At 43.9% G+C, this 22,722-nt stretch overlaps 1 protein-coding gene across 5 annotated transcripts in view; it reads left to right on the top strand.

The window, feature by feature from the left end:
* znf536 (zinc finger protein 536) overlaps positions 1–22,722 on the top strand; it is a 336,960-nt gene that overhangs the window by 215,125 nt on the left and 99,113 nt on the right. For 4 of the 5 annotated variants that reach the window (XM_028578215.1, XM_028578234.1, XM_028578208.1 and 1 more), the window contains one exon: positions 8,832–11,131. In XM_028578215.1, the coding sequence (XP_028434016.1) occupies positions 8,833–11,131 (2,299 nt within the window). In that variant the 5' untranslated portion in view covers position 8,832. Of the gene's footprint in view, positions 1–6,014; positions 6,081–8,831; positions 11,132–22,722 lie in introns of those variants that run through there. The other variant, XM_028578242.1, reaches the window with a different exon arrangement.

The raw sequence follows: 22,722 nt of genomic DNA, 5'->3' as shown, positions 1-22,722 counted from the left end.
CTCCAAAGCACTTCCTCTGCTACAATTAGCCTGTAATAAATACACCCTGGCCTTAAAGTAGATAATGCACAATTCGCTCTCTCTCGTTATTTCCTTTTATATGAAGTGCCACATTAGCTCGCTGCGCATATCTGACTTTGAAGCGAGAGCAGAGAAAGAAGAGAGTGTGGTGATTTTTTTTGTTGTTTTTGTTGTTTTTGTTTTGTTCTTTCTCTTCTTCCTCCCCGGGCACGCCAAAAAAAAGTGCGTGAGAACAATAGCAGTTATAAGGCCGCTAAGATATATCGTAACATATGCAGAGAATCGCAGTAATTTCCACTCAAGTCTGAGCTTCTTGATGGCTTTGATAAGATTAGTTTGCTTTCTTAAACAGGAAGCGCGCTGCTTAAAGGGAGAAAAAGAAGAAAAAAAAAGAAAAAGAAAAAAAACACAGCATGGTTGCATAATAAGTTTAACTACTTCTCAGAGAGCTGAAGTTCCCTTCAAACTCTTCAGATTATCAAAAAAATGAAAAGAAGAAGACACGAGAGGCAGAAAGTGGGAGAGGAGACAGATAGAAAGGGGGGAGTTTATCAAAGTGATGGAATAAAGAGAGATTTAACACGGTCATATGAGGAAAAAAAAGACACGCGGCAGTTTCAATATTTAAAAATCCCATTTGCTTCGACAGAAGAGCTTTTTCATTCAAGAGCATATGGCAGCAGTACCTGTATCCATAGCCTCTCTCTCTCTTATCTCCGTCAAAGACAAAGAGAAAGGAGGAGTAAAAGAGGATGGGGGGGGGGCTGAAGAAAAAGAGATACTTTCAAACAGACATTTAGACGTTGAAGAATCATTCAATTATCGGCAGCATGATGTAAAATAATTACCTGACTCGCTTCCTGTAATGAGTGTTGCTAATTAGCCATAGACTTTTGGTTTTAGCGGCAACAAGAAGGAGAAAGTCCCAAACGCTCCAAACTGCAGGGAAGCTGTGAAAAGAAATGTATGTTGAGGTAGCACCCCATCCTCTCTCCAAATCACGAGTTCTCTCCGCACGCACGCACGCACGCACGCGCGCGCACTGTGACTCACTATAGGCGCACTTGGCTTGAAGGCACAATTTGCCTCGCAACGTATGCACACGCAGCTCTTGGTAAATAGTCGAGAGTGCGGAGAAAAAAGATCCTTCTTCTCTTAATTAGCCGTGTAACAATTAAAGTCTCCTCTTAGTAAATTGAACCTTTGTCTCCCTTGCCTCCCGAGTTTGATTTCCGCACCTGTCACAACAACCCTCTCCCTTTACCACCACCTCCACCGCCCGCCACCCACCCAGCACTAGTACCTCCACCACCACCACCACCCCCCCCTCGACTGTAGTCATTATGCAAAACTCTACCAGAATGCGCCCAGCATGAGCGGAAGAAAACAGCAATTATTTCTGATATTCTGTTATTTAGGCCGTATTGACATTCAACTACTAACTCTTTCTCCCTTTTTCTCTCTCTCTCTCTCTCTCTCTCTCTCTCTCTCTCTCTCTCTCTCTCTCTCTCTCTCTCTCTCTCTCTCTCTCCCGCGGCTGCCGCCACCTGAGAAACAGAGTGAGACTGAACTCCACTTGGTTTTTAGTCTCAAGCTTATACCTTGCATGTCATCGCTGCAGTCACTCTGCAAGAGACAAAGGCAGCGCTGGTGCCCATAATGTGACCTACAGATCGCTCTCTGTGTGTGTGTGTGTGTGTGTGTGTGTGTGTGTGTGTGTGTGTGTGTGTGTGTGTGTGTGTGTGTGTGTGTGTGTGTGTGCCTTTAGTTTGCAGCATTGCCATGCAGCACAGAGGGTGACCAGTGATGTAAGCTATGACAGATACACTGTGGTCATTGTCTCTCTGACCTCTTTCTTCCCGCAGTCTAATCATGCGTGAGCGCTCCACACTGTCGTGTTTGTTGTCTCACACACACACACACACACACACACACACACACACACACACACACACACAAACACACACACACACACAAACACACACTCTTGTGCGCACGGTATTGTGTCCTGCTTTTCTGACTGATTTGACAGGAAGAAGAGTTTTAGTCAGCAGACAGATCAGACCAGAGCATACAGGTACATTACAAAACATCAGAGCCACATTATTCAACATATCAGTGAAGGAGAAGGTTGATCACTGAGTCACACTTGGTAGACCCAGTATATAAGCATGACAATGACAATGAATACATATCTGATGAGAAAAGTGGAAATTTGAGCCTGAAAAAGACTTTAAACTGTCAGGAGGAACAATCCTTCATTATTTTTTTTTTTTTACTTTATTAGTTTTTTTTTTTTTTTGTATGTTAAAGCACGTTCACGGTATTCTTGCACGAGTTACATATAAAAGGCCATAATTGTCCGAGGCCTAATGATTGCGATTTTCTTTTTTTTTGCCTGCGTTTCAAAAGTCTCTTTTTCTTATTTCACTGTGGAAATTAATATGCAGAGACTTGAAACTCAAAACTATGTCATGTCTGTGCACTATTGTCAACAATGGCGTATTGTTAAAGCAAATCTTTGCAAGTGGATTTGCATTATGTAGGGAGATTAATCCAACAATAGCTGCCTGGAACATACCGTAGAATGAGTACGTTCCAAACTCTTAAAACAAATCGGAACTCGAGGTCCACTTAGTAGCATTTTCCAGAACTTTCAGTGACCTCTAATGGTCCTCTTCGCTGAATTGAAACGTCAAGTTGTAGTACATGTAGATTTGTTGAAAATGGGCAACATGTTTCAATTTGATTCCTCTGATATGAACCTGGACGGTCAGCCCTGTTGTTGTTGATATTTTGCACCAGTATTTTTTTTTAAATATTATAATTGCTATATACTATAATATATGTTCAAAATTTGATGAACCCTCCTTTTATCCTCAAATGTACTAACATCTGTTATCCTTCGACCCCAGCATGTTTAACCTCCAGAACATTTTTTTTTTAAGATTATTTTTGGGGCATTTTTAGGCCTTTATTTTGACAGGACATATGAAGACATGAAAGGGGAGAGAGAGAGAGAGAGAGAGAGAGAGAGAGAGAGAGACAGAGAGGGGGGAATGACATGCAGCAAAAGGGCCGCAGGTGGGGCGACCTTTAGCTCACCCATTAAGAGCGTAAAAAAAGGGGCCACAGGTCGGAGTCGAACCCGCGGTTGCAAGTCTAAACTCTAAAACATGCCCCCCCCTTCCTCCCATACGTTCAGAATACCTATTACGTGACTATGGAAGCACATGAAAATCACTATAAAATCTCCCTGACTCACCTAAAAGTGAAAAGAAAGATGTTTTGGTGTTTATAATGAATGCTCTTGGGGGAGGGATAACGTTATTTATTATTTTTAAATAATATAAGCCGGATAAGCCTCGGGAACAGAACGTAGACCATTGTCCGTCATTGTCTGTTAGCTCACGCCATTCAGTCCAGTGGCACTCCGCGACAGTAACAACCCAATAAGCTGCTGCAGCATTAAAGCAGTGTGTGAGTGCCGCAGCGTATTAAGTATGAGATGAGCCACGTTCACTGTCATTATCACGTCAATGACTTCTGATTTCTATTTATCTTTTTGGCTTTCGCTCCTGTCACTGGACTTCTAAACTAAACAAATGTTCCGCGCTCGCCGCTGTGTTCCCTGCTGCAGGGGTCTGTCCACGCTGCTCTGACCGCTATTGTATCGCCCTCGGGAGGGGAGAGACGCTCACGCACACACACACACACACACACACACACACAAAGACAGAGACATCTGCAGGTCACCATCATCATAGTGGGAATAATACCAGGGATGGTTATCATAAAGGGAAGCTTTGAGCTCCCCGGCCGTCTTGGGAAAGATGATTTGGCTGCCCCGGAACAATGAACTGTGGGAATCCGCTTGTCCTGCATTGATCTTCCTCCCATGGCATCCCCTGCAAGGCTGTCAGAGCGATGGACGGATAAAAAGAGCCACAGCATTTTTCTTTCTCTCTCTCTCTCTCGCTCCCCTCCCGGTGTCTTTCTTTTCTTCCTGTCAGGAGGGCTCCCACTGATCAGCGGGGATGAGCTGAAAGTTGAACTACCTGTTGACAGGACCTCTTAAACAGTCCCTCAATGACATATTGTGCAAGAGAAAGAGGGAGGGGGGCCAGAGGCTCCTGTTCATTCACATTTGTCCCAGATCTATGAGAGTCCGTGCTCCCGTCACACATTTTGCTCCCTTTGCGTTTATTTTCTTTGCGTTAAAGCGGAGCAGGGGGCTATGTTAATCCAATGTTATTCAGAAGTTTTAAAATGTTGGATGTTCTGTGTTCATGTAAAAACAATTTGGTCCGTTAAGAGTGCGGGTTGGTGTGTGATTGATGTTTTTGGCCAACCAATCAGAGCCCCGGCTCTTTCAGGATACTGGAAAACACCTCCCCATAGGTCCAGTAGCTCTTTTTAAAAGGGGTTTGGGGGACAAGACGCATCTTTTTTTACAAATGATTGTATTAAAAAAAAAAAAAAAATGGAAATAAACATGTAGACGAAAAAACAACATTCCCCTATTTACAATCAAATCTAGGTGCGATGTGATCTTGGCCACGTCTGCAACTTTATTATTTATTTTTCCCCTCGTTTAAAATAGAACACTCCATCTCCGAGGCTTCACGTCTGTTTGATAGTGCGGAGTTGTGCGTTTTGATCAAGAGGCTCCAGGCATGGGATGGATTTCAGGTTTGAGTCTGGCGGTGGTTGTGCGACTGTCTTCCACGTGCAGTTCAGAGTGTTTTCGCCTCATTACAGAAAGTAATAATGCGGTGAAGTCAAAGAGCGGGAGAGAGGAAAGGAAAACAAGGCGGCTTTTTTTTTTAGCGAATTAATTAGACGCCTTGCAAAGACCACCTGCAATAGAAGCAGAACACAAGCCAGGAAGGAACTCATATCGGGTCTGTTCTACCTCCAAACCAACTTTTCACCCAGAGGTAATTGAGCTTTGAAAATGGTGAGGAAGCTCCGTCTGTACTTTGGAAACATACTTACAGCTTTTGTATGGATCCGATTGTCCCCGCTGCTTGTACGTAATATTTAGTATTCAACTCTCAGTGCATGTAACATATGGTAAATGCCCACATTGTTCCTTCAACCACAGATTACTGTAGCTATAAACCTCCCCCCCCGCATCTCATTAATGATTTGGTGGAAATATGATGGAATTCAGCACATTGTGAATAATGATTGATTTGTTTAATGCAATGCATTACTTCATTAGGACTTAATGAGGTATTGTATTGTGATTAGTCGATGGGTTTTGTGTCGATACATGTCAAAAATAACAAAGTAAAGTCCAACTAATGGCTTTTTTCGATCCTTTACTTTCTCCCCATCTTGTCTTAAATGTCAGAGGAAAGTTTTGCGACCACGCTGAGGCCCGGAAGTAAATTTGAGAAGTGAATTTGTTTGAAACGGTATGTTTGTACATGAATTTGTAATAGGTAGCTATTCCTAATATTGACACTGTCTTTCATACACTTTATATGGTTACAATTAGAAACACATACAAATCCCTTATGCATTTATGATGCATGGCACCATTGATAAGACGGAAATGAACTGAGCACATTCAAATGCTGACTGAAATACACTTCCATTGTGTCACAGATACCACTTATAATTAAGCTGAGGCTTTAAAAAAAAAAAAAGAGCAGAGAAGAAAAATGCATTTAGAGAAACTGAGTGAAATCACTTTGTGTGCATGTGCACGAATGTGCGAAGGATATTGTGTGTTTTTACGGGTGCACGTGGTGCTTTGCTGAATATTAAACCACAAACTATAAACACAGACAACTGAACCATCGTGAGAAAATGCTAAAGGAAGTCTTTGTGGTTTTAGAGGTATCAGAGGAGCCAATAGTTTTAATGAGGCACAAATGCTGTACATGCCAGGAAATGATAAGGTTGTACAGGTTAGAATAACGGCAGATAGATACTGTATGAAGCTACAGAGTGGATGTGTTGTTCACATCGGAGTGTACACAGCCATGGCAGAGACAGTGAGACATAATAGGGACAAAGTGGCACCAAGTCTTTCCCTAATACAACCGGTAAGGATGACAAACCTAAACCTTGATCTTCTAAAAGCATAGAGCTGCTGCATTAATATTGCGTAGAGTAGTTTTCTTCTGTGCATTTGTCAGTTATTTTGCTCGAGACCCCTTACAGTAACATTCAGGATGATGTCAAAATAGACAGAGTTGTTGGTGTGATTTCTGTAAGCAGCCATTTGATAGTGCTGTGTGACTTGCAACCTACTCCTGGTGTCTGTTAGAGGGCATGCTTGCATATTGAATCGTTGTCTGTAGTCAAAGGGTTGTGTATGAGTGCGTGTCTTTGCCTGTGTATGTGTGTGTGTGTGTGTGTGTGTGTGTGTGTGTGTGTGTTTCTACTTGTACATCACCCTCAAACCCCTTTGCATGTGTGTGTTGATATGAGCAGAGGGGGGATGTCACATAAGAAATGTCCTTTTTAATCAGGGGAAAAAATATAAAATGACTAGGGAGCAAGGCGAGCATATTAATGTGTCTCATTTGCATACGCTCGTCAGCCAGGGTACGTTCATAAAAAAAAAAACACAAACTGGATTCGTCAGTTCATTTCACATTATTCCATTGTCTATCTGCCTTTGTTATATGTTAAAGATAAAGGCAGAAATCAAATTGAAGAAAAGGGCAAGCTGCTATCTCCCCAAATGAGCAACAGCTCATCAGCCTAGTTTAAATCACAGATTTCTATTCCAAAAGGCAGCCGCCTCTGTAAAAAGGGCCCATTCAAATAAGGTCTTCTCAGATATAAGCACGCCTGGTGATGGAAGCTGGGGTGCCACATAAATACAATTTAAAACCTAAGCCATTTGAATCAGTCTAACAAAGTTTTATTATTTTTTAGCATTTCTCTCCCAATGTTATTATCACAATGAATGTACACATGTACAATATATATTTTTCATTCAAGTGTAAACTTTTTATTATTAGGCTTTTACGATGCTTCATTTCTTAGATGAGCGCAGCATTATTCAAGTCACATGAGAACACGATCATAACGTCCGCCGTAAATTTAAGTAGGCTTTGACAGAAGCGTATCTAGCTGTTACCCATAACCCTGCATATCATAGCGTGCCCATTATGCTCTTGATGAATTCACTACAGTTGCTTAAGATACTTGTGGGGGGAAATAAGGAGAATTCAAAGGGCAGCCCACAAGTGTCACATTCCTTTAAAGACAAGTGGACGCTGCTCACAGTGTCTGATTCATGTCCGCGAGATAAGAATCCACCATCAACAGTGTGTTGGAGGGGCCAGTGGCTAAAAGAACAGGCACCCCTTATGTCTACTAACCTCCTACTGATGGGAGAGAGTGAGGAAAGGGAGAAAAAAAATTCAAATGAACGAGTAAACAAATGAGCCAGGCACAATGTCGGGTCCTCCCTGCTTTGGAAACATACTGTAGGTGGAGAGAGAGAGAGAGAGAGAGAGAGTGTGTGTGTGTGTCTGGCTGAAATGTAGTTGCCCTTTGTGCCTGTAAAGCGTATACTGAACATGTGTGCACATATTTTTAATGTGGGTGTGTCCCATTGCTGCCAGATTGGGTCCATAAGCTGTATAAAATGATCCCACTTCCTCTTAAGAAGTGAACTTACCTAATGCCAGTGCTTTACACTGCCTCTCCATGAAAGGATTTTTTTGATGATTATAATCATGCGTTATAGCACAGTGGCTGCCACTGTTACCAGGCAGCATACTAATCAGCTTAATGAGATATTATACAATATTTTGTTGACCAAAGCAGAACCGTGGTTATTGTTTCTGAGGGTTTGACCCCTGCTAGCAGCCAGAGGAAGTGTGCAGATAGTTGTTTATACCTCTCCATCTGGAGAGCAGATGGATCTGCATTAAATCCAATGTTATCCCTTTTTTTATTAATTCACTGATGTTACACATATGAAATGGAAACACTTTCACTGACAGTACATATATTTTGGTAGCATTACAGCAATCCAGGACTACAACATTGTTCTGTGTCCTACAGTGGGTCCTATTCCTGTTCCTCTTTACCATGTATCTACCTACGCATCTTATTAGGCTGCATTGAGAACCTGTTCGACACAGCTAACTGTTGTTTTCTCCATCATTGAAACTAAACAAGATTTAGGTAGAGAGAAGAAGACAGAAAGGAAAGAGAATTGGGGGAACAGAAAGAAGCAGAGGGAGAGCAAAGTGATTCACATCAAATATAGTGCGGATCTTTAATGGAATTTTGCGCCAAGACAAGTGTCGTGGCAACAAGATAAGAGTGTTGTGTTTATTGGAGTAACCCCTTGGCTTTAAGTGCTATTGTTAATATCATAATTGTAGTATTGCGGTGGCTCCCCGACAATGCCGTTGCTCCGTTTCATTAAGGCGTGTAATTGGAGGAATTCTGATAGGATGGGCACAAGTAGCTTAATTATACACTGCTCACTGTGTTTACAGAGTAATTATTCCTTCCAAAATGGTGTTACATTTTGAAAAACTTATATGGAGTAACAGCATTTCTCCAGGCCCTTGGCTCTGACAATTCACACAGTGTTGTATGCATCAATTGCAATCTATTTTATTTCCCTGTACTGGGTGACACAGCACAGGTGTTGTTTCCCTAAGTGAAGAAACACATTTGGTTGGATAATATTCTCTTTGCAATCTGCAAAGCAAATTTAAAGAGCACATTGGCAACCACCAATGCGTAGTATCTTTTAAATGCAGAATATTTCTAATTGTACTATTTCTAATGTTTCTTTTTTGGGGGGTCTGGTTTCACAGGATGGAGGACTCTAGTTTGTGTCTTGGTGTGTCATCGGCGGTGCCTGACGCTGATGCCCATCTGAGCAGTGCAGTGTTAAATGGCCGCTACCCCATCAGTCAAAAGCTTCATCAGCTTACTGCCCAGCTAGGACACGCCTTTCCTGACCTACACCGTCCACAACAGATCCCTGAAGAGAAAGCAGCCACGCCTTTGGACGAGAAGACTCACCACGCCGCGCTGGCCAGTCAACCTATCAGCAGTCAGATGGCCCTGCTAGCCAATCAGCTCAACCGAGACATTGACGCAGGGGCACTAAGTGGGTTGAACGGGCGTGTTGACCTGCAGCAGTTTCTCAACGGCCAGAACTTGGGCATCATGTCCCAGATGAACGATATTGAAGATGACGCCCGCAAGAATAGGAAGTATCCCTGTCCATTGTGTGGCAAGCGCTTCCGTTTTAACAGCATCCTGTCCCTGCATATGCGCACACACACAGGAGAGAAGCCCTTCAAGTGCCCCTACTGTGACCACCGAGCGGCTCAAAAGGGCAACCTGAAGATCCACCTCCGCACCCACAAGCTGGGGAATCTTGGTAAAGGCCGTGGCCGTGTCAGAGAGGAGAACAGGCTGCTGCATGAGCTGGAGGAGAGGGCCATCCTGAGGGACAAGCAGATGAGAGGGAGTGGCAGTCTCCTTCAGACAGTTCCAACACCCCATCTGGGCCTCAATAGCAGCTCTAACACCCATCAGCAGCAACTAGGCTCAGCCTGTGGCCTCCTTCCCCCCTCCGGCCTTGCCACGCCAGAAACAATTTCCCAACCTTCTTCTTCACCCAAGCCGGCTGGCACCCAGGATGACCAGTCCTCGAACCCAACTTCAGGCTTCCGCTGTACCTTCTGCAAAGGGAAGTTTAAGAAACGTGAGGAGCTGGACCGCCACATCCGCATACTCCACAAGCCCTACAAATGTACTCTGTGTGAGTTCGCTGCCTCCCATGAAGAGGATCTGATAAGTCATGTAGAGAAGGCCCACATCACAGCTGAGAACACACAGGGCCAGGGTGCTGGTGGGGCCGGTGGGACACAGGTGGCCACTGAATTCCGCTGTGACGTGTGTGGCCAGGTGTTCAGCCAAGCTTGGTTCCTAAAGGGCCACATGCGCAAGCACAAGGACTCCTTTGAACACTGCTGCCAAATCTGTGGCCGTCGCTTCAAGGAACCCTGGTTCCTCAAGAACCATATGAAGGTGCATCTCAACAAGCTGGCCATCAAGAACAAGCCACCCCAGCCCAGTGAGCAGGACATGGCTGTCGTCAATAGCATGAGCAATCTGGCTCAGGAAGCTCACGCCAATCTTTATTCCCGCTACATCTCATGTCTACAGGGAGGCTTCCTTTCACCAGACAAACAGGGCCTGAGTGAGCAGCATCAAATGTTGGCTAAAGCAGGGATAGCCATGAAGGAAAAGGAGATGCTAGGGAAGCTGCTGGGGCCAATGTCAGGAGGTATGGGCCACGGGCTGGGCGAAAATGAAAAGCGCTCACTCCTAGGTTGTCTCAACCTTGTGCCACCGCTCAAGTCGAGCTGCATGGAGCGCCTCCAAGCAGCTGCAAAAGTGGCGGAGATGGACTCCCTCAATAGCTACCAAGCCTGGCAGATAATGGCCCGTGGCATGGCTATGGACAGGGCTTTCATGCCGAAGGAGCAGCACCAGCACCAGCACCATATACCCCCAGGGCAGGAAGATGAGATAGGTGGGGCTGGAGCCTTGGCTTCCTTCTCAAAGGATAAGCAAGACTACTCCTTGATTGCATCCAATGATAGCTCCAAGCAGAAGCAACTCTCGGAGGCATTGCAGGGATCCAAGGCCGCGAGCGGAGCCATGATGTCCATGAAGGAGGACGGAAGAGGCTTTGACAGTCACCGTGACTTAATGTCTGTCCACGGTAATGCTGAGACTCCTGGAGCCCTGGCTGGCTTGGGAAGCCCAAACATCGACTACAGCCTCTCCAGCCTCTCCGGCTTGAAGGAAAAGCCTTCAGAATGCCCTGACTGTGGCCGGGTCTTCAGAACCTACCATCAAATGGTTGTCCACTCCCGCATTCACGGCAAAGACAGAAGAGGCATCGAGGAAGCGCTCCAGCAACAAGGCCTGGACGAACGGCGTGGATCAGCCAGTGATCCCGAGTCCCAGTCCATCAGCCGCTCCACCACTCCTGGTTCATCCAATGTGACAGAAGAGAGCGGAGCTGGAGGAGGACACTCCCAGACAGGAAGCGTCCAGGATGACAGCCCACATCCCTCCTCACCATCTTCAGGTAAGAAAAATGAATAGAGAATGAATGACAACCCCCTGGTAGTCAGTCTATGGAGGAAGGGATACAAAATGTATCTCACTGACATACACTTGGGAATTATGTTTCATTCTTTAATTCAATGCTACTGTTCTACAATTCTACCTACATATTATCCACTAAGAATCACTTTGTTAAATGTATAGATGTGTGTATGTATCAATGTGTCAAATACATCTCTTTAAAGGGAATAAAAAATAATCCAAATAACTGACTTAAGAATCAGAGCCACACATTCCTCACATAACTCAGATACTTAACGTCTTTTTTTCAAATACCCACACACCATCACAGAATGGTTTGCTTTCATAGGATACTTTATGTACACACACACACACACACACACACACACACACACACACACAGACAGAGTACAGACAGAGTACATAAAGATAGATTATAGATTGGGTTTTATTGAATTGCATTGTACATAGTGTACTGTACATTTCATTCATATTCAGGTATATTCTGTCTCACTTGCAAGATGTTATGCTGGACATAGCAACATTCGTCCCCTGACAGTGGTCAGCGTTGTTGCTACCGCTTCCACCATTAACCCAAACAGAAGACTCCAGAGAACAGGGAGAGACCATAGTGCTTCACCATAGTATTCACATTTGCAGGTTAGCAGTCTACATCCCTGTGGAACAAGAGTAAAGACAGGGAGCGTAGGGACAAAGTCGTTTTAACCACAGCGATTAATACATGTCTTTAATAAACACGTTGGAGACAACTATACCCCTCCCCTCTCCGTACCCAGCAAACACAGGCGGGCCGAGGCTAGATAAGTGTATGTTTTGTGGGATTAAGGGAGGCTCGTTGCTAATGATTACACAAGTTTTTAAAGGTAACTTTCGCTTGCTCCTCAGGGCACTATGCTGGCGTTCAGAAGCGCGCGCGGTAATTAGGTCACGACTGCGCGATAATCAGTCGGTTTAAGCTAAACAAGACACTAATTAAAGATATACATATAAAGCAGGTCAAAAAAAATGGTGAACTTCATTTGCAAAAGCGAGGATGTGCTTTTAAGTCTTTTGAGAAGAAAATATAAATAAATATAAATATAAATCAGAGTGGCTTAGCTTAAGGCTGTAAGCAACTTAATTCCACCAGTGGAGACAAAATTGTTTATTTATTCACAGAGGCATGAAGTCCTTATCATGCCTGTGTAGTGTGATGGGTTTGAACATGGGACAGGCTATGTTTATTTTAATCTAAGAAATAATAACAGACAACCCCCCACCCCAATTAGGAATTAATGAAAATGAGAGTGAGATAAAAACCTATTTTCTTTATAGAGACTATTAAACATTACACTTTCTCAACAGGGTGGGGGTGTAGCGGATGTAATTATCTTCTGAATTTTAATGCTGGAAGTTTCTCTCTCTCTCGGCTTCTCCCTCTCTCTCTCTGTCTCTCTGTCTGTCTCTTTTGATTCAAGCACTTTGAATCGGATGAGTACAGCTTGTGGCGTTTCAACAACTTCAGAAGTACTTTATTAACATCCAGTTTGCGGTATACAAAGTAAAATACAGTAAAAAATAATAATTGACAAATAGAAGCAATAGTATTTAACACCAAATGCTAACAAAGCGCAAAGAAATGCATTTGATTTAGTTGAGTGGTTAAATCTTGCCCCTGGGCACCATCTTTGCAAAAGGGGGCGGGGGGGGTAAGACTAAAAGAAATATAAACACCAAAAATAAATCACAATTAAAATAGTGTGTCGACAGCTTGGCACAACATAAAACAACAGGGTCTTAATGTTGCCCTTCCTGCTGTCTTTGCCTGACTGTTTGTGTGCGTGCGTGGTTTGTGTACAGGTGGCGCGTCTCACCCTCAGCCCGGTGCTCAGTCGCAGGCTACACTGTTTGATACAGTGGCTCTATTCAAGCTCTTTGTCAATCTGCCACTGTCCTATCTGAAAAGGCCGTCCTCGCGTTGTTATTGTAGAGCTCTGTGAGCATGTGTTCCAAAATAGGATGTCGAGCTGTGTCGTCGACTGCCGGCGAACGTGGCAGAGGTGGAAAACAGATTTTGTAAAGAGGAATGCAATAAAATGATTAGGCGTGCCCTGATCTGAACAGACTGGAATGCAGTTTCACTGAAGGAAAATGTGCGAAGTAAACTGACATTAAAATGGTTAAATATGCAGGTACCTGCTACTTCCTGTTATTTTTTTTTTAATCAGAAGTAGCGAAACCTGTGCGTCTTCACAACTAACACAATGTGATTGAGATTTGGAGCTCAGGGACTCTCAAATTAGAAGCTTTGATGTGTGAGAAAAAATGTGTCTGAGTCTCATGTCGAGAAAGGTGTCATGCTTCTCATCTGCATGCATGTTTGTTGTGTGTGTGTGTGTGTGTGTGTGTGTGTGTGTGTGTGTGTGTGTGTGTGTGTGTGTGTGAGGTATATACTTAACAATATGTGTGCATATCACTCTCTTCTGTAGTGAACAGGATGTGGCTACTGTACCATTGTCTTTATCTTAATATGTCAGGTTTAAAAAGACGGGCTCGTCATAATGTGTGCATGCACCTGCAAGTGTTTGTGTGTGTGTGTGTGTGTGTGTGTGTCTGTGTTCGTGTGAGCCTCTGCCCCGCCACCTACCCACAGCAATTTTGAGTTAAACTTGAATTACAGTAATCACAAATAACATCTCAACTGTGAAAGAAGGTCAACTCCGCCGCTTTTGTCTTTGAGACGGCACTTGTTTAAAAAGCAATGAGTAAAAATGGGAGAACTGAGGAAGAAAAAGAGCAGAAAAACAAAGGCCCCTGTCAAAGATGTCCTTTAAAGACCTTCCCTATTGCAATACAGCTCAGCAGCTAACCTTGAGCATGCTTCTTATTCAATAAAATTCTTTATTTCGTCACAAAAAAAACAAAGAGGTAATTACATTATGTTATCCTTGGATTGACTTCACCTCACCATTGTAGAGAGAAAGCACAGTTTGCGGTGGTAGCAGTCATGTGAGGAAGCCTCAGCAACAGGTAGACCTTAGAGTATTTGAATGCAACCGATCACATCCACAGGGACCTGGTGCTTTAGAAAAGAAAAAAAAAAAAACATTGCCCTTTTTTTTGCCAGCTCTCACATGCAAATAACCCACCATTGAAAATCCTCATTTAGCACGATAGCGTCTCCCCCATTCTGCTGCTACATCGTAGGCAAAATGTAGCTAAATGTGTAAAAAATAGGCTTTGCTGCACGCATGAAAGGCCTAAAGCAGTCCTCTTTACATGTACCTCCACAACCTTCCCAATACCCCTAAACCCCACTCCCACCTCTTAGCTCCTGGCTGTAAAAGACGCTATACACTCCCTCTGGCTCTCTCTCTCTTTCTCTCCCTCCAGAGAATCCCCCATGTCTACAATTTTTTTTAAGAGGAACAGCGTTTTAACACGGCGAGGATTAGCCTGCATATCCGTGGTCTTTACTGCGGCTCAAACAAGCAGGCAAAATGCTCCATACAAATTGAAATTGGATTTGCCAACTTGACGCCTTAGGTTATAAAGCATGGATATTCATCTAATTGCGACGGTACAATGGGGGCGTAATTACACATGCGGACAAACTGTTGCAGTGTAATTACTGTGTCATTAACAGGAATAAAGTAGAGTTGAACCAGATCCAGACTACTGTGAACACGCATGGTCACAGTTCGCAGATCATGTCATCGGTCGTCAGCCCGCGCATCAAAGTTTGTCGCCAACAGCGTATCAAAGAGGAATATCTTTCAAGGATTTTTATTGGTATTATTTAACTATCTATGGCAGTCCAAAAATGCTATATGTTGATCAACCAAAGCAAGAATAGCCTACTTATCAGAACTATGGTTAGTAAAAAAGACCTTTTAAGATAGATAAACAAGTATCTGCATTCTCTCTGAAGACCTACTTGATTTATTAAGTATTCTGGATGCTGGTTCTGAACGTTATGAGATATTTCTGTAAAAATGTATTCATTACATGAAGCGGGGGGAGTGTGTACTTTGTGTGCACTGTACTGTCAACTGAGGACTTTCCATATCTACATATGTTTACATACCAGAGCCTGAGCAGTACTCCCATGCTAGAGTAATACTATCAGTATCGTTCAAAAATGTTCAAGACCGATACGGCTACCGATACCGATACGGGTCTGGCTGCTCCTGGATTTTACAACGGAGCACAATGGCGGCTCGTTCGGAATACGGTCTCATATTTTTACGAAGGTAGTTTGCCGAAACGTGTTCCTGAAAACATTCGAAGCGAGAAATAGGCCGCGTAGTTGCTGAATCTGTCTTCATTTCAGATCGACAAAGGTCAGTTTAAAAGATCTTCGTCAGATTTTGAGAGGCGTTCGCCAGGCTCATCCCGCCCGTCATTTCCGGGTTAGCGCTCCGCCGATCGGATTGGCCGTTGAGTCCGGCTGCCCGCCTTCCGATTCAACATGTCAAATTGGCCCAAATGAAGGCCGACGGCTCTTCCTCAGACTGACGACGGCACGGAACACACCGAACATGGTGACTCGAGTCACTGACCTCGCCTCGCCAGACTGTCCGACGGCCGATTATCGGGTTGGCGCGTCAGGGCCTTAAGACAATAGATGAGTAAATGTCAACAACAAAGAAACAGTCAATCTGTGTTATCTAGATTGTTTGATTATAGCCTAGCTCATGCGTTAAAACTAAACGAATTACAAGAGAATTGTGTGTACAATTAAAATCCCACTATGTTTTTTGGTACTTCTGTACCACGCTTGACACCACCGGGGTTATGCAGGCACCTGTGGGTCTGATTATTGTTACGTAGGTGGAGTCAGTAGGCTCTGTGAGCCTCTCCTTTAAAACAAATGCCGCTTCTTCTTGAAAGTTTGATCCTCCTCTTCTCCTTTCTATTTCATCCCCTCATTTCCTCATGGAATGTTTCCTGTATGAAGTTTGATGGTAGCTTAGGGCGGCTCCTACCTCTGTGACAACAACCTAAATGTAATATTTCAATCAATAGTGTGTCTACATTGGAGCATATTCCGAAATAAAATAGCGTTTATTCTAATCAATACAAACTAACTAAGAAATTGATATTTCTTAGCCTGGAGCAGGGTAATATTCCTGTTATACCGGTTGGCTTGTGGGGCTCTGGGCCAAATATTAAGGGAATGAGAGTGATAGGGCTCAATAGGGGCCCAGGTTTATTTTCTATCCTGGGCCCCTGAGTGGATTAATCCCCCCCAGGTTATGTCTGTGAATAAAAAGATTTACCAAAGAAAAACGAAAGAAAAACTAAATCAGGTGCTATCTGAGCACGAACAATATAACAATGAAATATGCACACTGACATCTGAGTGACTAAGCAGATCATCCGGGGGTGGTTCTTGACCTTTTTTTTGACATTTTTTGTCACCTTTACGTTTGGCGCTCCCCCCCTCCCCACTACTACCAACTCATACAACAAGTTTTACACATATTCTTGGAATTCATGGACACTAAACTTAACTTTTGAGTTTAAAAAGCAGAAATATGCCGTAAAATTGAATAAAACACCCAAAATTCAAGGAAAGTGGTGTATCTGATCCTTCATTTTACTTGAGAAGAGCATTAAATGGGATCATCCATGTTCATTTTTGGGCAATTCGGTTGAAAGAAACCCAAATTTCTGATACAGACAGATAATTTTTTATTTTTTTTTAAATGGATCAAATTCGACCCGAAGACAGCAGGAGGGTTAAACTAATATAACTTCAGCTTGGTGTCATTTCCCCTCAGTCTCTCTGACTGGACCGGCAAATCAGTGGAGCAAAAGTTCTATTCCGGGCCGGTCACTCTGTGAACTCTACTAAAAATAGGTTTCAAGATTAGTAAAGCTGTTCCTGCAAAATTCCTACCCCACGTTTGTTATGCAGACTAATTTAAAAATAGTCACATCAGAAAATGTTTGCCTCTTTTTTTTTTTAGAAGTCAGGAGTGAAAATCTGCAACAGTTGTGTTCTGGTTTGGACAGTTGGAGAACAATTACATACAGAATAGGTGCTTGACACAATGTTTATTTTTTTTTTTTCCTCTGCAACTATAATGTTTTTTCCCCAAATGACGTACAGCTTTTTTAAGACATTCCTATTATCAAATATCACTTGTTGAAGAAGTCCCGCACACGGTCCGTTACGCATGCAAATACTTTATTTCACAACGTTTCGGTCTCCGAATGCGTAACGGACCGTGTGCAACAAACGTTGCTGGTAAACTTTGCCTTTTTTTCCGACACGCTTACCCCAGAAAAGAGGTGTGCAAAAGTGCTTTTGAATCGATTATCAAATATCACAAAAGAATAGCGCGTTACCGTAAATGGGGGAAAATATTCCCCGAGTGGGGTAAAGATAACCTAGATGTCAAAGTCCGCCACATGTCACGTATTGGTCACTACGAGGAGCCCGGATCTTTACTGCGTGCTACCACCTCGCACCGCTCTAACACTTTGAAATGAGGCCAGCCCTCTGTGAGTGTAAAACTATGTGCATTAAAAAATAATGAATTATGTCTCTCGTTTTTTTTTTTTCTCTTCCCATTTCTCTTCTCTGCATAAATTACTTTTTCTTTGTAATTGACATCCGTTCCTCTTCCACTCCCCCTCTTGCACCATTCTTCTTTTCTCTATAATCAGAGAACTCAGCGGTTACAAAACCTGAGCTTTCTACCCCCCACTCATTTGTAGGAGTCTGGCCTGTCATATCTGTATTTTTTATGTGTCACCAAACTTAAATAGACAGTCATTGTGTTACAGGCACAATCATTCCCCGAGCTGTATTTCTGTACAGTAGGTCAGGACTCTGGTGCCTGGAAAATGATAAAAGTTCTATTCAAACGCACTAATTGTCAGTGTGCCGCGCTGATTGACATGTCTTGGATAAATGCAGACTTAGTATTTTTGTACACGCTTGCACAATATAAAAGGCCAATTTATTTCTCTGTTCTGCTTTCTCTTATTCCTCGCACAGTTCATTTGATTTCTCTCGTCCTTTCTTGCTCTCTCGCGCGCTCTCTTCCCCTACGCCGTCTTTCAGACTCAATTTGTAAATATTACCCACGGTGGGAATTAGCCCAGGCTTTTTAAAGATATTTTAAAATTCCAATTGTATTCCGACGAGTGTGTTTGATCGAGGGAAAGGGACTGCGAGCCTCGGGTTGGCTCCTCAGTATTCCTGGGTGGCTATCAGTGGCTAGCCTTGTCCTTATGAAACATTTATCAGCCCGTTTTATGTCTTAATGATCACGTTAGGATTCCCCGCTTGGTTATGAAGCCGCTACGGTGGGGTGGGAGGGGGGGAATGGACTGTTGAGAGAGTGAAGGAGAGGCGATGGAGAAAAAAATGACACGGGCAATCCACAAGGTAGAGACTGAGTGGAGTGGGGAAAAAGGGAGAGATGACAGGGCATCACATTCCTCAGTAAACAGCATCGCATTATGCCATCCACTCTTTTCAACTCCAAATCTTTGCCAAAACATAGCTTACCTTTCTCCTGGAACAAGCTCACACACACACACACACACACACACACACACACACACACACACACACACACACACACACACACACACACACACACACACACACACACACACCTCCTCCCTCTTCTTCTGTCTTCCCCATTCCTTTTTATGTTTTTATAATTAAAACATAATATTTATCTTTCCATAACAGAAGGCTGCCTTACTCCGTCAGGTAGACTGTATGCATATTAATATTCTTAATACATCAACAAGCTATCTTCTCCAGTGTCATTGCTAAAACGGAGCGAGAACGCGGAAAAGAGAAGGTGACTCACAGACGCGGCGCTTTACTTTTGCTTTTTAAAAAGCTGCAGAGAAGTGGATTGAACATGCGGGAGAAGAGACTCCAAAAGTAACGGGGGTTGTGGGGGGGGTGGGGGTGGGAGAAAGACACAAATTAACATCACAGTCACAACTTGCGCTGCCATTGGAGTGTGAGTCTGATGCGCGTATGAGCGCGCAGGGGCTAAATAACGCGTTTGTTCCTCCTTCAGTCAAAACTGCCAAGCAAAAGTCTACACTGGCTAGAAAGAAAAACAAAGTTTCTCTTCTTTTGATTGTTTATGTGTGTGCTTAACGGAAGGGTTGCAGGATCGGAGGGGAGGGCGAAGCTGAACGAGGGTGAATGCCAAGTTTCTTTTCTCCGTCCGGTGACAGCTGTCCGACTCCATCAATGTGGAATTCCTGTGAAATGAGGCAGCGCTGTCGGTCAGGGAATGCAAATGGATGGCACTGGATAGGTGGCTGGGGATGTGGAGTGTGTGTGTGTGTGTGTGTGTGTGTGTGTGTTCTGTTTGAACAAGTTAACTTGGGCATGATCGGGGTTCCTCCTGTGTATGAAAGAGCAAGAGAATACATTGACCTTTGCCTCATTAAAAATGGAGGGCCAGGCATGTGATACCATGACTGAGGAATCTCTTGCTTGCTGTTTTTTTTATTTTTTTTCCTCATCCTCCCCACTTTTTTTTTAATCTTCTCCCTCTTTCTGCTCTTCTCTCTCTCTCTCTCTCTCTGTCATTCTCTCATTTTGCCCCCCCCCCCCCCCCTCTCAATCTCCTCCTCTTAACCCCATTGACAGGTCGCATGAAAAGCCCTTTGTGTCAACATCAGGGTGCTGACACAAGAGCAGAAAGCGACATGAAAAATGTCTGCTTCCCCCCCTTAGTTGTAGCCACCTCCTCATCACAAAAGAGAGAGAGAGAGAAGGGAGAAGCAAAAAAAAAAAAAAAAAGTGGAAAAGTGAGGGAGGAATTAAGTCCAGGGATTAAGATCTCTGAGCTTTGGTTTTTCCTTTTTTTTTCTCTCACTCTCTCCCCCTGCCACATTCCAATTGTTCTTAAAATATTTGGCAATGTCAATTAGTAAGTGAGCAGAGCTAGCTGATGAACACAATTTTCCAGGCGACTGAGCACCCTATTGTTGTGGAGCGAACAGCAGATTTCTGAGGTCATTATCATTCCCTGTTAGCCGTGCCCAGCTGCTCTCCTCTCGGCTCCAGCCAAACTCTGCTCTCTGCTCGTCTCTCTCCTTGTTCCTACTGCTCGTATACACCCTCTCCTCCTCTCTCCTTGTTCCTACTGCTCGTATACACCCTCTCCTCCTCTCTCCTTGTTCCTACTGCTCGTATACACCCTCTCCTCCTCTCTCCTTGTTCCTACTGCTCGTATACACCCTCTCCTCCTCTCTCCTTGTTCCTACTGCTCGTATACACCCTCTCCTCCTCTCTCCTTGTTCCTACTGCTCGTATACACCCTCTCCTCCTCTCTCCTTGTTCCTACTGCTCAGACACACCCTCTCCTCCTCTCTCCTTGTTCCTACTGCTTGTATACACCCTCTCCTCCTCTCTCCTTGTTCCTACTGCTCAGTATACACCCTCTCCTCCTCTCTCCTTGTTCCTACTGCTCGTATACACCCTCTCCTCCTCTCTCCTTGTTCCTACTGCTCGTATACACCCTCTCCTCCTCTCTCCTTGTTCCTACTGCTCGTATACACCCTCTCCTCCTCTCTCCTTGTTCCTACTGCTCGTATACACCCTCTCCTCCTCTCTCCTTGTTCCTACTGCTCGTATACACCCTCTCCTCCTCTCTCCTTGATCCTACTGCTCGTATACACCCTCTCCTCCTCTCTCCTTGTTCCTACTGCTCGTATACACCCTCTCCTCCTCTCTCCTTGTTCCTACTGCTCGTATATACCCTCTCCTCCTCTCTCCTTGTTCCTACTGCTCTTATACATCCTCTCCTCCTCTCTCTCCTTATTCCTAGTGCTCTTATACATCCTCTCTCCTTTTTCCTACTACTCTTATACATCTTCTCTCCTTTTTCCTACTGCTCTCCTCTCCTCCTCCCTCCTTGTTGCTACTGCTCTTATACATCCTCTCTCCTTTTTCCTACTGCTCTCCTCTCCTCCTCCCACCTTGTTCCTACTGCTCTTATACATCTCCTCCTCTCTCTCCTTTTTCCTACTGCTTTTATACATCCTCTCCTCCTCCCTCCTTGTTCCTACTGCTCTTATACATCCTCTCCTCCTCTTTCTTTGTTCTTAATGCTCTTATATGTACATCCTCTCTCCTTTTCCTACTGTTCTTATCTCCTCCTCCCTCCTTGTTCCTACTGCTCTGATACATCCTCTCCTCCCCTCTCTCCTTTTTCCTACTGCTTTTATACATCCTCTCCTCTCTCCTCGTTCTTACTGCTCCTATACATCCTCTCCTCCTCTCTCCTTTTCCTACTGCTCTTATCTCCTCCTCCCTCTTTGTTCCTACTGCTCTGATACTTCCTCTCCTTCTCTTCTCTCTCCTGTTTCCTATTATTGGATGATGGACAAGTTGCTGGATTTCTGTAGCTTGTGGACTGTTGAGGGGGGTTGTGGTCTGCGGGGAACGATGGAGAGTTGGTGGTTAATTGTTTTGACTAAGAAAGCACTTTTTCTTTTTGTTCAACAGGTTTTGTTGTGTTTATTTTATTTAGTATTTTCTTTTCTTTACTTGTCTTTGATTTTGATTTCTGTGATTGTGATTCCTGTACGAAAATGGTCCAATAAAGGGAGTTTGCAAACCAAAACCTCTCATCTCCTCTCCTCCCCCCTTCCTGCATCGCGTTCACCAGTTCAGTGCTGGTTGATAGCAGGCAGCAACAGGGGGCCTTCAACAAGAGGAGGGATGGGAGGAGCCGGCCGGGAGGGAAAGAAAGGAGGAGAGAGTGAGATGGATATAGCTCAAGAGTGGGGGAATACAGTAAAAGAAAATGAGCGAGGGGAGGGTGAGATGGGGGGGGGAGCTGAAGGAGAAAGAACCGCAGAGAGGGGCATGGGGGCAAGTGGTACAGAGTGGGCAGGGTCGGAGCAGGCTGCGACTGAACACAAGAGGGAGCATGGAAGGAGGGAGAGAGGAAGGGAGGACAGAGAGGGAAAGAGAAGGAGATGATCTGATTGTGTAGTTTAGACGTCTGGGATAAGAGACGGCGCCTTTCGGAAGTGGGGGAAAAAAAGCGAGTGAGAAAAGATGGAAGAAAAGAAAAGAAAGTGGAGAACATACAGTAGTTAGCGTCAGAGAACGGAAAAAGGGAAGGAGCAGCATTTTTTTTGGAAGAGAGGCTCACTGCGTCTCTTCTGACTCTACTGCCACTTAGCGGGACATTTATCAAACCTACTTAAGGGTTACGGTAGCCTGTATTGCATTTTTTTTTCCTTTTTGTGTTTGTAATTTTTGCCATTTTAAGTCTTTTTCATGTTTATTCCATTGGTGTTTTATTTCTGGTTTAGTTAGTCATTATACTATTTGGGTCTTCTTTTAAGAATTGTATCATGTCAAGCACTTTGTGACTCCGTCTGTGAAAAGTGCTGTTTGAAATAACCTTCTTCTTCTTCTTCTTCTTCTTCTTCTTCTTCTTCTTCTTCTTCTTTTTCTTCTTACTTTGTGTTGTACTCAGCTGACAGTTTGGGAATCGAGTGATTTAAAACACTTTGCCAGGAGTGCAGAGAAACGTTGGTATGTTATTGTACTAAAAAAAAAAAAAATGATAAGATATA

Source organism: Perca flavescens, chromosome 1 (genome assembly GCF_004354835.1).
Source record: "Perca flavescens isolate YP-PL-M2 chromosome 1, PFLA_1.0, whole genome shotgun sequence".
Lineage (NCBI taxonomy): Eukaryota > Metazoa > Chordata > Actinopteri > Perciformes > Percidae > Perca > Perca flavescens.
The sequence above is the reverse complement of the archived record's forward strand: the minus strand, read 5'-3'. Positions and strand labels throughout refer to the sequence as shown.